At 36.7% G+C, this 15,917-nt stretch overlaps 1 protein-coding gene across 2 annotated transcripts; it reads right to left on the bottom strand.

Moving 5' to 3' along the window:
- Nucleotides 1-1,339: 1,339 nt before the first annotated feature.
- On the bottom strand, nucleotides 1,340-15,917 carry dctn2 (dynactin 2 (p50)). 2 transcript variants are annotated; one of them, XM_067505142.1, is made up of 14 exons: nucleotides 15,693-15,917; nucleotides 15,306-15,374; nucleotides 11,206-11,302; nucleotides 10,448-10,509; nucleotides 10,139-10,237; nucleotides 9,483-9,643; nucleotides 8,816-8,969; nucleotides 8,497-8,562; nucleotides 8,187-8,225; nucleotides 7,882-7,959; nucleotides 7,200-7,271; nucleotides 5,791-5,893; nucleotides 4,610-4,701; nucleotides 1,340-2,123 (listed from the first exon to the last, which is right to left on the bottom strand). In XM_067505142.1, the coding sequence occupies exons 1-14, from the start codon at nucleotides 15,726-15,728 to the stop codon at nucleotides 2,037-2,039; spliced, it is 1,215 nt and encodes a 404-aa protein (XP_067361243.1). In that variant the 5' UTR covers nucleotides 15,729-15,917; the 3' UTR covers nucleotides 1,340-2,036. The 2 variants fall into 2 exon arrangements, with proteins under 2 accessions (XP_067361243.1, XP_067361244.1); XM_067505143.1 differs by lacking the exon at nucleotides 5,791-5,893.

Here is a 15,917-nt window from a genome sequence, read left to right as displayed (position 1 = left end):
GTACATAGTATGTCTCTGTGCTCATCTGGGGCATTCCCTTCTAAGTTAGAGCTCTGGATCTAATTCCCTGTTCATACTCGATACGTCCTGTCCGAGTTGTCTGGTCTTCAGCTTCCCCCACAAGTAGGGGATGAGGTCCATACTCAGCACTTAATCCTCGCTGAAATAAATGAAAGATGTGATACAGGCAGTAGGATGTGTTTATGTTACTCGGCTTAAATAAAGCAGAAATCAGTAGCCGCTGTTTATCATGTGCTAGAGACACATCCAGTGAGATTTCTATTCAGCTAAAGGGGACACCGTGGTGATATTAATTGGCGTGAATCCAACCCTCTGATCGTATGTTTCTTTAGATAACTCCCGTATCCCAGTAAACAATCGATCCACCTGCAGCGGAAGTTATCCACCCCTCAGGATTTGCTGTGTGTGAATGACTCATCAGAAGTACTTGATCCTTACTCCACTGCTCATTACCTATTGCCCTTTGTCACTGATACTGTCACGCAACATCAAACTTGAACCAGCTTTTGGTTTTATTGCTTTTTATCGATGATGATTTAAACCAATAACCAATGGTTTTTAAATTTTATATTTTTTAAATAATGATTAGTGGGACTTTGTAAAGTCTTTATTAAATAACAGACACAAAAGAGATGAGGAATGACATACAACAAAGGTCTGTTTCCAGACATAAACTGGGGATGTTGTAGTTCATGGTCGGCACCTTAGTATTAGTGGATGTTTTTATTATTATAGACAGAATTGTCTAGGCTAAACTTAGCTCTTCCTGCCCACTTAAAATTCAACTAAAAAACAACCCAGCATGAGTAAGGCAGAATGATTTTCATTATCAGCCTGATTAGCTGAATACACAGTAAGTCCAATGCAAATCTTTTTATTTGCTATGCTGCCACCTAGTGCTAAATAAATATACAATTTTCTTTCTGTAAGTTTTTTAGTTTTTTGTAGGGAGCTACTACTGTGAGCACTGAACTTGTAGGTTAAATATAATTTACATTTTTGTTTTTAATGACTTTGTGACATAATGCAGTAGCATGGCTATATTTTGCAATGGAACTTGTTTTTGTGTCCATGCCTTTCATGGAAAGTGAGTATGTAACATTACATCAGCCCCACATTTGGCTGATACTTTTATATTAGGCATCTGAATAGACATTCATGTGCTCTGAAAAAAGGGAGCAGACATAAAGCTTAACTTGTACGATACATTTAGTAATTTAGTCAGTATGGGATAGTAATTTCACTGAAAATTATATTTTCACTACAAGACTGTGGTGAGTGGTTAAGGCAGCAGTTTCTATGAAATGAATGAAACGAAGCCTTTCGAATTTTTATTGATCAATTTCCATGACCACAGATGAACAATACAGTTGAGTTGTAGGCAAAGCAGATTAAAATTTTGTCTGTAACATCTGGTGTCAGTCATAATATAGTTACAAGCGACTGAGCATGAAGAAACAATAAGGTATACAGGCATATTTACAAGCTTTCATTCCGTGACTCGGCCCTGACATTTGCACAAACGCACTTTTGCTACAACATTAGATCTTGATTTTTTTTTATACATATAAAAACCCCTTTAAAAAGGGGCATTTAATCAACCCAACATTACCGTCAATTACTGAGATTTTTTTAGTGGGATCAAAGTATACAGGCTCCAAGTGTGAGGCTCCAAAGGGAAGAATTTCTTTGTTTAATATTACCAAAAACAACCCAGTCTAAAACACAATAAGCCTAACAGGGCCTTGCAATCAGTGGCATATACTGAGTGAAGAAATGTGTTTTCATATCAACTTGATGCAAAATAAGGGAAGAGGAAGAAAAGGCAGAGAAGAACATTTGGTGTCCTTTTTCTATTAATCCAACCTTTCTAACCTTCCACTTTAAAAGAAAGGCAGAGTCAGGTGTAGAGACTAACGGAAGGACAGAGTCATACTCCATTTCCTCTGTGCTCTCCAGCCAGCTTTGTTTGTCCATGTTACACTTTCCTGGATGGACCCAACCTCTGCCACTGTTTACTTGGAGAGCTTCTTCATCCTCTGATCTAGAGCAGCAAAGTTTTCTTCTATTGCAACAAGGTTTTCCTTCATTGTCTGCTGGACCTGGGGAGGAAGAGGGTTGAAAAAACAAGTTAATAAGAGGTGAAAGACAGGGAAGTGAGAAATTGTTGTTAGTTTTTAAAAATGTGTGATTTCACGTTTTTTTTTTTTAAGTTGATGTCAATTAAAAAATGGATTTTGGATAGTTAGACCAAACAAGATATCAATATACACTGGCAAGAAAAAGTTTGCCAACACTTACACAATTGTATTTTAATAATTTTTTTGTTTGTTAAACTTTACTTTCAGTACTAACTGTCGGAGAAATCTGCGGCCTACTGGTCATTTTTTCTAGACATTCAAGTGCAGATGCTTTTAAATTGATTGTGTTTGTCCCTCCCAGGTGTTAAAGCTTACATTTAGTTCATGACTAAATCTATTAATATGAGATTATAATTGGATGTTCCTCCATAGTAATCTGTAATTTTCACTTTAAATTGGAACAAAAAATTGGCAAAAACAGCTTTCCTTGGAAATGCGTAAGTCAGTACTCATCCTGAGAAAGGAAGTTTATTCTCTACATGATATAACCAAGAAATTAAAAATATGTTCACAAAGTATACACTATATTCTGCAGAGACATGCTGCAACTGGATCCAATGAGGACAGAAGACACAGTAAAAGGCCCAAGTGCACATGTATGTACGAGTGTCCTTCCAAAAGAAGCCTTACTGCTTCTGAATCGGCTGCATCGTTGAATAAAACAAGAGGAACCAGTGTGCTCAGATACTGTGAAAAGGACAGTCAGGTCAGCTGGTCTCATGGGCAGAGTTGCCAAGACAAACACCTTACCAAGTTTAGTAAATCAGAAGAAAAGTTTGCAGTCGGCCAAAATGCGGTGAGCTTTACAATGACTGGAACAAAGTTTTGTTGACTGATGAGTAATCTTTTGAGGTGCATTTTGTGCAAGGCATCCTCAACCAGCATGGATACCACTGCATGCTGAAGAAACACGCAACAACTGATAACTTTAATTTGCAGCAAGACACTGACCACAACCATTCTTTCCATGTTTTGTAAGCATTATATTAGTCACCAGATCTGAACCCTATTGAGCTGGTGAGGGAAAAGCTGGACCAAAGAGATTGGGAACACTGGCCAACCAGAACAACAGAACTTAAGGAAGTTCAGCAGAAGGCCTGGGAGGATTTCACACCAGAATATGTGCAATAACTGATCAGTAGACACGGGAGTTATTTTAAGGTTAGTTCAGATTATGGTGAAGAGAAGTAATCGAGTAAAATAATTCTGATCACAATATTAGTGAAAATAATGTGATCATAATTAAACAGATCTGTCATAATTAAACAGCCTTAAGTTAAAATGCTAAATTTGTTACAATAGTAATGTTTTCTGTAAAAGCTTGTGAACATCTGATTCAATAACCTTCTTAAATCTAGGACACCTGGGAAGGCAACATCACCAATTTCAACTGGCTTCCTATAGTTCCAGTTAGAGGAGTACATGTCTGAATATTAATGGTCTTAAACTTCCCTCTGCTTTCCCCATATTACCATATCTCTGGTCTTCCAGCTGACATTATCTGGAGAAGGTTTAGAGGATGAGCTGGCAGCTGACCAGTGTACAGCTGCACATCAAGATCATAACCTAATTTTTGGTGTTTCCCGTATCTTGCTCATTTTCAAGTTAAAGGTGATTAATAAATGGGATGAGGCCTCCTTTGTTTGAACTGGTCAAGAATGTTGCTAATCATGTAACTCACTAGCAAACTGTATTCAAGAACTTTTAGATCAGAGTAAATTGTGTTATATCACACAGACTTCTGTTGTAAATTAGCCACACAAAATGAGAACCATATAACTTTTCCTCGGGCATCAAACTGTATCATGATGTGTTTCAGTTACTTGACATGACATGTCCTGTGATGCAACTATTGCGCATGCACACTCTGCAGCGATAATGCTAAAACGATATATAGTGCAGCTTTAATTTATATACAAAGTAGAGTCACAGGGAGCAGCTGAGAAATTTGAAAATCACTGAGACCATCCTTCATACAATTTAGTCTCGGGAAGTAAGATCAGAACATGCAATTTTAAGTTTCACCAAACAATCAAAAACTATAAAATTTTACTATTCAAGAAAGTTTTGTCCATCCAGCCAGAAACAGTGACAGCACAAGTTCATTATAGACTGAGCCTAGAAGAGACAATGTACAGTATGTGTCCTGATAGGTACAGTAGTTGCACCTTTGGCCATGAATTTGTGGCGTAGTGGACAAGAGTGTACTTCTTAAAAACAAAAACACATTTTTTTTTTTTACACGGCTTGCAATATTTTTGTGTACTATCAATAAGGCAAGCAGGGCGTTCCACTGGCCTTAATAACGGTGCCGACATCAATAGCCCAAGCTGTTGTAGCTCACTCACACAGAGTCAACACTTAAGTGAATCAAGTTGTTCCACACTATAGAGTGTTAAAAATGACTTATGTTGCCCACATGGTTCCACACAGCTTGAACATCCTACCTGTGTTAGCAGACTGTTATTGTCCTTCAGAGAGTTGTTGATCATCTGCTGAGTGGTGTCCAGGTGGGTAAGCAGCTGACCAAACTGCATGGCTACAGGTCAAAGGACAACAGTGAAGAGAGGGTGAAAGAAAAATACAATCAAAATTTTTTAATGAAAATTCTTTGATTAAAAAAAACTTGCTATGTTGGTTTTTTTGTAACTCAAAGTGAACAGAGTGCAGACCAGTGAAATTTAATCTGAATATGATTAATGGCTGCTTGAGCGATTAAACAAAGTATCTGTTTTTATTTATTAGCATTCACTCAGAAAGCAAAAGTAAAAGAGAGAGAAAGAAAAAACTAATTCAGTGCATCTAAACCATATTGAGCAAAGAACACCAAACGCAGACTGTGACAGATGAACAAAAAATGTCTGGATGATAAACGACCTCTTTAAGCTCCCAGACACAAATTATCAATATAATGGCAAGGTTTTGCTTTCATGTGCTAAATAATAATCCTCATTTAAAAAACATAAAATCTCATTTTATGTTTAACGGTACTACAAGATTTTGGTGTAATTCAAATAAATTATTTTGAGTCCCCTTTACAGGTCCTTTTTTTGCCCTTTGTTATAATACAATAGCATGGTTTAGGCTAATTCCATTATCTGTTTGAACCCCATCCTCTGTCTCACACACAGACATTGCCATTGCGAATGTAAATCTTTCAGGCCAAATACTACTTCCCAGCACAGATTGTGTCTGAAACATGATCCGGGTTCACACCCTGTTAGGTTCCGTGGCTGCATCCTACATATTTTGAATATTTAATGCCACTCCCTACCCCCACTAACCTACATACATCCTATCCTTGAACTCTCATGGGTGTCATTTCAAGGTTCTTCACCCCTCAAATGAAAGAAACGAACATAAATTATCCAAGTCTTCATTGTTAATATCATTACTGGGGTGGAATCAGCCCCTAGAGCAATATTATAACAATATTTTCGATATGAACCAATTACTCAACACCAGAACATCCTCATAAGTTTATGGGGTAAAATGATGTGGTACTAACTCACCCACTTTCAAACAGTTCAACAACTGATCCAGAGTTATGATGTGGAGAAATATGTAAGGACACAAACAATGTCTTGAGCTGCAACCTTGTAAAGCACATTGAGTTCCTGTGTGTTACCTTGTTCATGCAACTCCTTGACAGCAACGAGCCTCTGAACCACCTGAGGTACAGAAGTGGACATAGCATCCCACTTTTGCACCACATCATAAAGCTGTGACACCTGACAACACACACAGATATTTATTACGATGGCAAAACCCTCCAACTAAGACAACAGATCCCTTGCTTATATGTGATGATTGTCCTGTAAATTATATAAATGCACAATGATAGAATTAATTAATGCAACTCTATAGTCAATATGTTGTTACTGTGAAACATTTGCCAAAAGGTCAATATTTAACGTGCATATCTGCATTTGTTATTGTGATTTACAGCAATGCATGCTAGTTGAGATTTGCCTTCAAAAGGTTTTTTACATATATATATATATATATATATATATATATATATATATATATATATATATATATATATATATATATATATATATATATATATATATATATACATATACATATATATATATATGTATATGTGTGTGTATATATATATACATATATATACACATATACATATATATATACATATACATATATATATACATACACATATACATACATATATACATACATATATACATACATATATACATATACATATATATATACATATATATATACACACATATATATACATATATATATACACATATATATATACATACATACATATATACATATACATATATATATATATATATATATATATATATATATATATATATATATATATATATATATATATATATATACATACATACACACACACATACATATATACACACACACATACATATATACACACACACATATACATACATACACACACACAAACACACACACATAATATACACACACATATATACACACACACACACTGTACTAATACACTGCAGATCAAAGAATTATCAGAAAGCTGCAAATTGTGTTTTGCCAATTGTTACTGTATTTTATCCAACTATGGTCTAATTATTGTGGAATATATCATTATTATACCCAATCTAAGATCAAAGAATGCTTTTGTAATGCATTAGATTAATTTTGCATTACCATAACCTGCCCTCTACTGGTCTATTAAGGGTAAAGCCCCTAGCAACCAGAAAAGAAAAAAACAGTTTAATCCAAATAAACAAGCCAACAGAAAAGAAGCCACCTGATGATTTTTGTTTGGCTTCTTCCTAATGAATATACATCACTAAAACTGAATTAGCAAGATTTTTGCTTGTGTCACTAAAGCTAAAAGAGTAACAGATGTTCTTTTTGAACAATCATGTTATAAATATAGGAATGTTGCAGGTGACTGTATCATAAAAGTACAGTATTTTGTAACAGAGGAATCACATATGAACTGAAAGAGAATAAATGCATCTGCGATTCTCAATAATGGATGCACATATTACAAACCTTGTTTTGTGTATCAGCATCCTCAATGGCTGCCCTGTGTTTAGCAATCTCATTCATCTTCCCCAGGACACTCTAGATGAGAGATGGTAAAAATTAACTATGATAGCTGTGTAAAAGGTACAATATTCTGGTCCTTATGATAAATAACAGGAAAAAAAGACAAGCACTGATAAACTTAATGTCAAACATGTGGCATAGTGAGAGTTTCTCAAGCTGTGTTATGACATATATCAATAGTGAACTAATTAAGTAGTATTTTTAACACAAATATAACTTTAATTGAATAATTATCTGTTGAATATGTAAAAAAATAAAAAAAAATAAACAATGGAGTACTTCAATAGTGGCCAACTGCCATCAAGTGATGTTCTATCACCACAGTATGGAAACAAAAAAGACTGATTCTTATAGCAAGAAAGCTACAATAGATACCAATATATACAAGAGCGCTGTATCTTGCATTAAAAGCTTTTTTCTACTGTTGTATCTTGAAAAATCTCCTTACTTACAGCAATACAAACACGTTTCTCTACATAATTGAGCATTACTTTAAAAAAAAAACACATCTACAGAAAAACATACTATAAGAATTAGAATGTAATCAGATTACAAGTAACTTACCTATTAATTTCCAAAGCTTCCCCTTACCCCCCCTAACCCCAAGTACAGTGCAGTTGGTTACCTGCAGTCTTGCCTCCACTTGATCCAGAGTAGCAGAGTCCAGTGCACTGACTCTTGCCTGTAGGAGCTCGATGGTGTCCTGATACACATTAACACACACACACACACACACACACACACAAGCTTGAGCAGAACACTTTGTTTTCTTGTTGTTACTAGTGGCGCAGTAGCAATAAATATACGTGGAGGAACTGATGTCATCTTGGAAGTGTGACCCAGTTCTCTGGCTGCACATCAGATACATAGTTTTGAATATTGACACTAACTTCATACAGTGTTTTCCAAAGAAAGTAGTCAACTTCTTACCATCAAACTGGCTCCTCGTACACCAGCACTCAGAGGTCCCTGCAAAAGAAACAAAAAAAAGGAAGCAAGACTCAATGAAGCCTCCGCCATATCATTTAAAAAAATAAAGTGAAAATTTATTTCCATTTCACTTTTTTGGTGGTTACACAGCAAGAGGAGCATGACAATTCTGCTTGTGTGAGAGTGCAATAGAAAAGGAGCTAAACAGAAATATTGTGAATGAGAGAGAAGCATTGGAGATGAGTGTGTGTGTTTTTGTGTGTGTGTGTGTGTGTGTGTAAAGAAACACTGTGTTTCAGTTGGTGTGTACCTGCTTGTCTGATCCTGAGCCAACAGCTATCTCCAGCTCAGCTAGACGCTTCTCCAATCCTGCCATCTACAGGGACGGAACAAGGGAACACATGGTTGGCAGGGACAACATCATCCCACAAGACACACAGAAACACCCACGCACATTTTTTCCTGCCTTTGGTCCTTTTTATTGGCATCATACTTTCTGACATTGCTCTCATGAGACTGAATACAAAAACGTGTCAAAAAGATCATACTGCTGAAACTCCTGCTCATTTTGTGACTGCATTTATCCCAGACATTTGACTCTGCTTCCCCCACCCCCGGTAGCACTTCACCTTGGCAGATTCATTGAATCTTTCTTGTTCTGGTCTGCTGTGTAGCTCATAAAGAACAACTCCATCTGGGGCCTTAGCCGATCCCGCTGACTTGCTGTCTCCTGTGCCACTGCCACGACTGCCCTTGGCCACTTCCAGCTGGGTGAGCAGACGCCTGTATGAGGGAAAGGAAAAGCAACTGTTAGCTTCTGTGTCTTTGCACCACCCCTCTCTCTTACCTCTAATCTTTTTAGGCCCCGTTGTGGACTGCAAGATCAAAGTAAACATGGATCTTTATCGACACCTTTTCTTTCGTTTCTCTTACTTGTGTCCCCCCCAACAAAAAGTTCAGTTAGACTCTGACTTCTCTGTAGTGTCTGTTTTTACTCAGTTCATTGCTTAGGTTCTCTACTTTTTATTATTGTTGCTCAATCATTTGTCCATCAGTTCTCAGGATTATAGTCCAGGGCTGTTTCAGTCAAAAGGATTCCACTGTTGTTTTTTCTGACCATCAGTTGTCGTCTCTGGCCATTTCTTTAAACTAAACTTTTTCTCTCCTTTCGTCTGATCATTCTCTGCCTTTTAGCTCTTCACTTTATCTGGGTCTGACAAGTTCTAGCATTAGGTTTTAGATTCCAGACACAGGTTTTCTCACTTTTTTAATACTCTCACCCCCTTCTCAGCTCACCTGGCCAGCGCTCCATCTGGATCGGCCAAGTTGATATGTGCCTGTGGCCCCAAAAGTGAGTCAAGATGGGCAGAAACCAGTTGCTGTTTGAGCTGAACTGCCTGCTGGGCAAGTATCACTGGGGTCAGGCGCTCCTCTGCATTGCTTTCCTTTGTGGCAGCCTGCAAGTAGAGGGACACAAAGGTGTGCATACAAGTTAATGACAAACAAATTTTGGTTAGCTTCTAGATTGTGGGGTCTTTGTCCAACAATCCATTATTTTTAACAGGTCTTTGTTCATCTGAAATATAATTCCCTACATCAATTTAAATTTAAATCAGTTTTTAAAAAAAAGTATTTTCACTGTCAATTTAGGTTTTAGGTCAACCAACACACAGAGCCTTGGAATGAGCTCCCACATCACTAGAGGATCAGTAAGAAAATACATTAATATTACACGCCAGAAACTGTTCAAACTCATATGTCAAACTTCCTTTAGTTACCACATGATGACATGATTGAGTAGTAGCGTGATAAATGTCCCTCAGTAACAGGCTGTTGAATGTTTTTGCAGGCAGGAACATTGAAAGCAGGACAATCACAATGCATATTCCATTTTCTTGTGGGTAAGGGAGAATGGTGCTTGAGTGTATGCATGTATCTTGCTGTCACTTCACCTGGATGGCATCCACATCCTGAATGAGTTCCTGGATCTCGTTCACTAGGCGCTGGTACTTCTGCTGAGGCGTCTCCTTGACTCCACAGCCCTCACCAAGCTAAACAAAAACCAAAAAAATTACATGAATATTACACAATGGCAAAGTGGGTCTAGTACAAAGAGAGCTTCCCAGGGACAGTTTTTGACTTTAGCAGACAACATGTGTAGTGAATCCAATAAAAGTCATAATTAGGTATTATGCTCTAAATAGAACACCTTCTAAAAGAATAAAAAGTGAAGAAATTAATATCGGGTGGACAGTACTCACAATTTCAAATTCTCCTGACTCATAGCCCACTCTTCTGCTTTTACTGATTCTGTCTGAAAAGTCTGTGAACAGGATACAAAAGAATTGTAAGAGAAATGGAGGAACAGACACAAAAAGAAGCAGACTGGTGTCTATATAAAAACAGTCTGACCCAGAACAAGATTTGAGCATTTTAAAAATCACAAAAAGCTTTGTTAAAGCCATATTGAAAAGAGAACATTTTGAAGCAGCAGCAGCTGTTAAATTTGTTTTTTGGAGAAATCTGTGTAATGAGTTTAGTTTTGTACTTACATTCATATACTTCTTTTTATAAGCTTCTTCATTAAGATTAAATACTTTTTGTAAAGAAAAGATGATGCTAATGTGTGGTATACCTAATACTTACAATGACTATCAAATCAAATGATTAATATATAAAAACAAATGACCAAAAACCCAGGGCCTATTTGTAAAGTTTTTAATTTTTAAAATAGGTCATGGGTAAATTGTATATCTGTTGGGAACTGTTTCCAGCTGCACATTAAGTGCTCTAATTAGTATTGGTGTGTGAGATGGACTAGTTTGCCCAGTGCAGCAGTCAGTGACAAGTGTTTCATAGATACTGCATAACAGTTGAGTCTACAACATAGCATAATAAGCTTTAGGTGGCCTTAGCAGGGTCACTTTTCTTGATCTTCTTATTAGATTTGTTGAAAATAAAACTTACTGTCTTGAGATGCATTATTAAGTTAAGAATCACTTGTCCACTACATACTAACCAAGTCCCTTGGTGCTGATGTGCTTGTCTTTAAACTTGTCATAGGCTGCATTGGGGTTGACCACAATCCTCTCCACGCTATCACTGCAGAGCTCCTCCTGTCATTGAAAACACCAGAAAGCAAAGTCAGATGATCATAAACAATATCCTAAAAGAGACTATAGGGACAGGAAAGACTAGCTTTGGCTTAATGAGTCAGTGAGCAGAAAGTCTCAAAGCCCCAGGTAGACTTGAAAAATGTTGACAGGTTTTTAAGATCCGAGAGAAAATCTTTCACTTGATCATTACCCCAGAAATATGATTTCAAAGATACTAAATTATGTACTTCAGCAAACATAGTGTAATTCACTTTTCCAGATCAGATATTATAAGAAATTAAAAGCCATTGTAGTCACAATCATAAAATCTGCAAGAGCTTCACATGCCATTTCTTGGGGCTGTCTTTGAGAGAACCAGATGATCTCAACATATTTTAGAATACCAGCAGGCAAGAGACAGATGAGCTAAATTAGATACAGCAGCTATGTCGAGGCCTATTTAATCTGAAGACCAATACAAACAATGGTTCAATAATTCCTTACAGAAATATGTATTTCATGTAGTACGGTTCTACTATTATGGTAAAAACAATGTTAAATGAATGGAAAAAAGCAAAACTAAAACTTGAAACCACTACATTCACTGTTCTAATTCATGGTTCTTTGATTCATGATTTTGGAGAGTAGACAAGACTATCATTTGATTAAAACTTCCTTTTGATCAAAAAAGATGATCTAGAGACTATTGGTACAATTAAAACACCACTGACACATAATGTAAGATAAATGACGAGTCAAGGTTCACACACAAATTACAATAAAAATACAGACCAACAAAACACAAGGAACACAAGACGGATACATATATACTGGGCGGGTGAAGGAGGAGGAGGAAGAGGGTTAGTTAGGCTCTTACCAGCTCCTTGGATTTCCAAAGAGAGTTAGAGAAAGTAACGGAGGAGCAGAGGGAGAGAAAAGAGTAGGGGGGAGAGAGAGAGAGAGAGAGAGAGAGAGAGACAACACATATTAATGTGGTTATCACATGCCATGCACACAACAGTTGGCCAGGGTTGGGAAAAGATAAGAAAGAAAAGGAGTGTTCTGAGAGTTGTGGCTAAAACCCTGGAGATAGTTTGTTCTGACTGCTCATGATGTCTCCAGTTCTTTCTCTTTTCCCCGGGTCAGGGTGGTAAGATGGTGCATTAATATCCCTAATTTACTTTCTCTTTTGTTACTATACTGTACTTTATAAAGTAATGCAACCATGTACTCTCATGGAGGGCATTGCAGGTCTTAAAACATTATGTCTTAGATGGAGGGGATTGGTGTAAAAAAAAAAAACATCCTTATATGATATACAGTACTATAATATTAAAAGTAAAACTGTACCCTTAAATCAAAAAAACATGGAGGCCAACCAATTTAAAATTTGTATACACCTAGAAAGAGAGAAAATCTTATAAGATATAAATAATTAACTTAATTGTTGTTTTTTCCATAGCACTTTGACAAGGCATTCATTAAAAACTACAATGTGCCTAAAACTTACTAAGACTTTCTTATACATACATCAATCTTGCAAAGTCTGACATCCAATGAATTATCCCAGTGTACAAAGGTCTTCAAAATGTTTAGTTAGTGAGAATAGTGTGGTTAGCAAGGTAGCAATCGTTGGAACATGAGAAAAGGGAAATCGCTAAAATGAGCAAACACTATTCTTTATTCTGGCAGAGCATCACACTCTCACACAGACACACAATTAAGCCTTCACTGCTTTGTTAAAAGCATGATCTAGTAAAATAAAGCAAATTACCAGTAAGGGCTGCTAAAAATCCATGAAACACAGCAACACAAATGGGAAACAAAATCAAAACTTGATGAATTAAAGCACAAGAAGGGTCAGTCTATCGATTTATGTTTCATTCCATTCCAATCAATACAGGTAGTAAAAGTGAACATGATACAGCTGTGTGCAAAATTACTATGATAAAGCAGAAAGAGTAAAACAAATAAATTTTTAAACCAACATATTTAATAGAAATTTAGCTAATGTGAATGTCTCTTCATCAGTAGAAGTAACAAAAATGGTCAGTTATAGTTCCAAATATAAATATTTTAACAAAGTTTAGCATCCCACTTTATAAACCATCAAAGAAATTACTTTAATTTCTCAAATGAACCAACACTTCTGTAAAGAAGGACAATCAACAATTAATGCCTAATAAGTGGCATTAGGTGTGTTAAATCAGGCCTGCACTTTAAATTTGTAAGTGGGTAAGATCTTTAGGGGCAGTTTCAAGCAATTTGCTGAAAGCACCAAAAACAATGGGATCAGGTTTCAAAAGGTCTCAAAATTAAATTGGTAAAACTTTATACAGCTGAAGGGGGGTTATAAAAATATTTCAAAGTATTTATGGATACAAGTACCAACTGTAAAGGCCATGACCTAGATATGGGAGAAATGTGAACACAACAAGATTCCTCAAAAAGGAGGACCAAAAAAATAACTCAAAGAGGTGCTGGAAAAGATACTGGAGAGCTACTTAAGGGTCCAAAACAAACCGCCGAGGACCTGACAAAGTCTTTAAAAGCAATTGGAATAAAAGTCCACATCTACACAGTCAAAGCATAATCTGCACAAATCGGAATTGTTCGGGGAAAAGCACACAATAAGCCACTTTTAGCCATAAAGCAGCACACTTGTATGCTATGGAGCATGTGACCAAACCAAACAAGTTTAAATCAAGATTAAGAAGATGAGACCAAAGTCGATTAATTTGGTCATATTTGAACAGCTATGTATGGGAAGGAAACTTTGCCTGTAAGAAGAGGAACACCTTCACAGAGTTGAACACGGTGAATGCTGACTAATGTCTTGGGGGTTTATGTCTACAGCAGGCAATGGAGCTCTGCATAAAGTGGAAGGTAGAATAAATGCAGCGCAATACCAGAATATTTTGAAGCGGAGGAATGGTTTAAAAATGTTTTATCATGGCCTTACCAATCACTTGAGTTAAATATAAATGAAAGTCTGTAGATACAATTGAAGGAGGAGGAACAACTAAGTAATCTGATTGATGTGGAACAATTATGCCAGCAAATATAAAGGCTAGGTTAGGGTAAAGTATCAGAGAACGTTTAAATAAACGGATATGCAAACCTTTGCAATGATAGAATTTTCAATATTTTACTATAAGCTTATTTTTATACACTTCTTGACCAGTTTTGTTGCTTCTGATGGTTTTTCAAGGGCTAACTGTGCAATAAATATTGTGTTGAAAACATTTTTTTGCACCCAGCTGTAGTAAACAACATGCGTAGAAAGCATGTAATGGAGCTAATCTTACTTGTACAAACTAGGGTCCAGGGGAGGGGGGGGTATGGGAAAAAATGGGGACATAGGAAGGGAAAATGCCAATTAGGATTCACTCAGCTGGTAAAAAGCCAGCCACTTTAAAGCACCAGCGTCCATAAACGGTTTACAAAGCATTCAGCAACAGCACCGTTAAAGACTGAACTCTAGCAATGCCATCACAAAACTCCAGACAACTGATTAATGTTAAATTTGACACCAGACCAGACATTTCTAGGAATCATAAAACCATCATCATTACAGAATTTTTGTTCTCCCTTTATTTTACATTTACTCTCACAATACGATTCACTTAATATAATAGATAAATGATTTGTTAAGTTTCACAAGAGGTGGTTATATATGTCCTTATACAACATTTTGTAGAAATCAAGGAATACGTCTTTATTTGTCCTACAAAATTAAGCAACATTTTGCTGTGACACATTTAAATGTCACATACAGCAATTAGCATTGTGATAATAAGGCTGACATACATTTTGTGCAGGTAGTCACAGGAACTCAAACAATACTTAATATGAGATGAAATTATGCACACTGATTTTAATGGACAAATCAGTATTGTATGCATTGTTTTAAGTGTACCTATTCACAACTATTCAACTACTTAGGTTAGCTTAGTACATGGTAAATTGACTAGCTAACTGTCTGCAAACTGTCAAGCTTGGTGAATACAAAACGTCTACTTACAGACTCAAACTGAGCCTGGTCATCTTCTGGAAGGTCACCGGTCTCGTACACGTCCGGTTCGTTAAAGGCCTATTGGTGCAGTTAGGCAAACAAATGAAAGGATTAGATCTCCCGTTTATTGTCGTTAGCCTGGACAACGCCCCGGCCCATTCAATAACACGTATTTGCTAACATTTGTTCTCCAGTGGCTTGTATCACACCACACTATATTGCAAGATAAGTCGGCAATTACGAATGCACATTAACACGCTTTGTCGTGTTTGCGAATAGAAATAAGACAACGGAGTCAACTGTAGGAATGTTAGCCAACTTTGCTATCAAAGCTTGGAGCTATAGCATTACCAAATAGCACTCTAGCTAATCTGTCTGCTAGCGTAAACCACTTACAATTCCCGGCAAGTTTGCGTATTTAGGATCAGCCATTGTCGGCGGAAAGCGTAACCGTAATGGTAACAAATCTTAAAATGTGTAAATTCTCGATGAAGCAAGAGGAATCTTCACAAAAGGTAAAGATGAATGAGCCAGCAGTCCCAGCCGGTGGAGGTTTACTGTAGGACAGTGATGTGGTCACTAGCTTGATTTGACAAGCGTGTACGCTGGGTATCACGCAAA

This window comes from Channa argus, chromosome 5 (assembly GCF_033026475.1).
Source record: "Channa argus isolate prfri chromosome 5, Channa argus male v1.0, whole genome shotgun sequence".
NCBI classification, from domain to species: domain Eukaryota; kingdom Metazoa; phylum Chordata; class Actinopteri; order Anabantiformes; family Channidae; genus Channa; species Channa argus.
Note: the sequence above shows the minus strand (reverse complement) of the source record. Positions and strands in the feature narration are given on the sequence as shown.

Coding starts and splice junctions, on each gene's coding strand:
- dctn2 (XM_067505142.1), bottom strand. CDS start 15,728: ATGGCTGATCCTAAATACGCAAACTTGCCGGGAATT. Junction 11,303..15,305: donor ACCAGGCTCAGTTTGAGTCT/GTAAGTAGACGT, acceptor TTTCAATGACAG/GAGGAGCTCTGCAGTGATAG. Junction 8,563..8,815: donor GATTCAATGAATCTGCCAAG/GTGAAGTGCTAC, acceptor CCGTCCCTGTAG/ATGGCAGGATTGGAGAAGCG.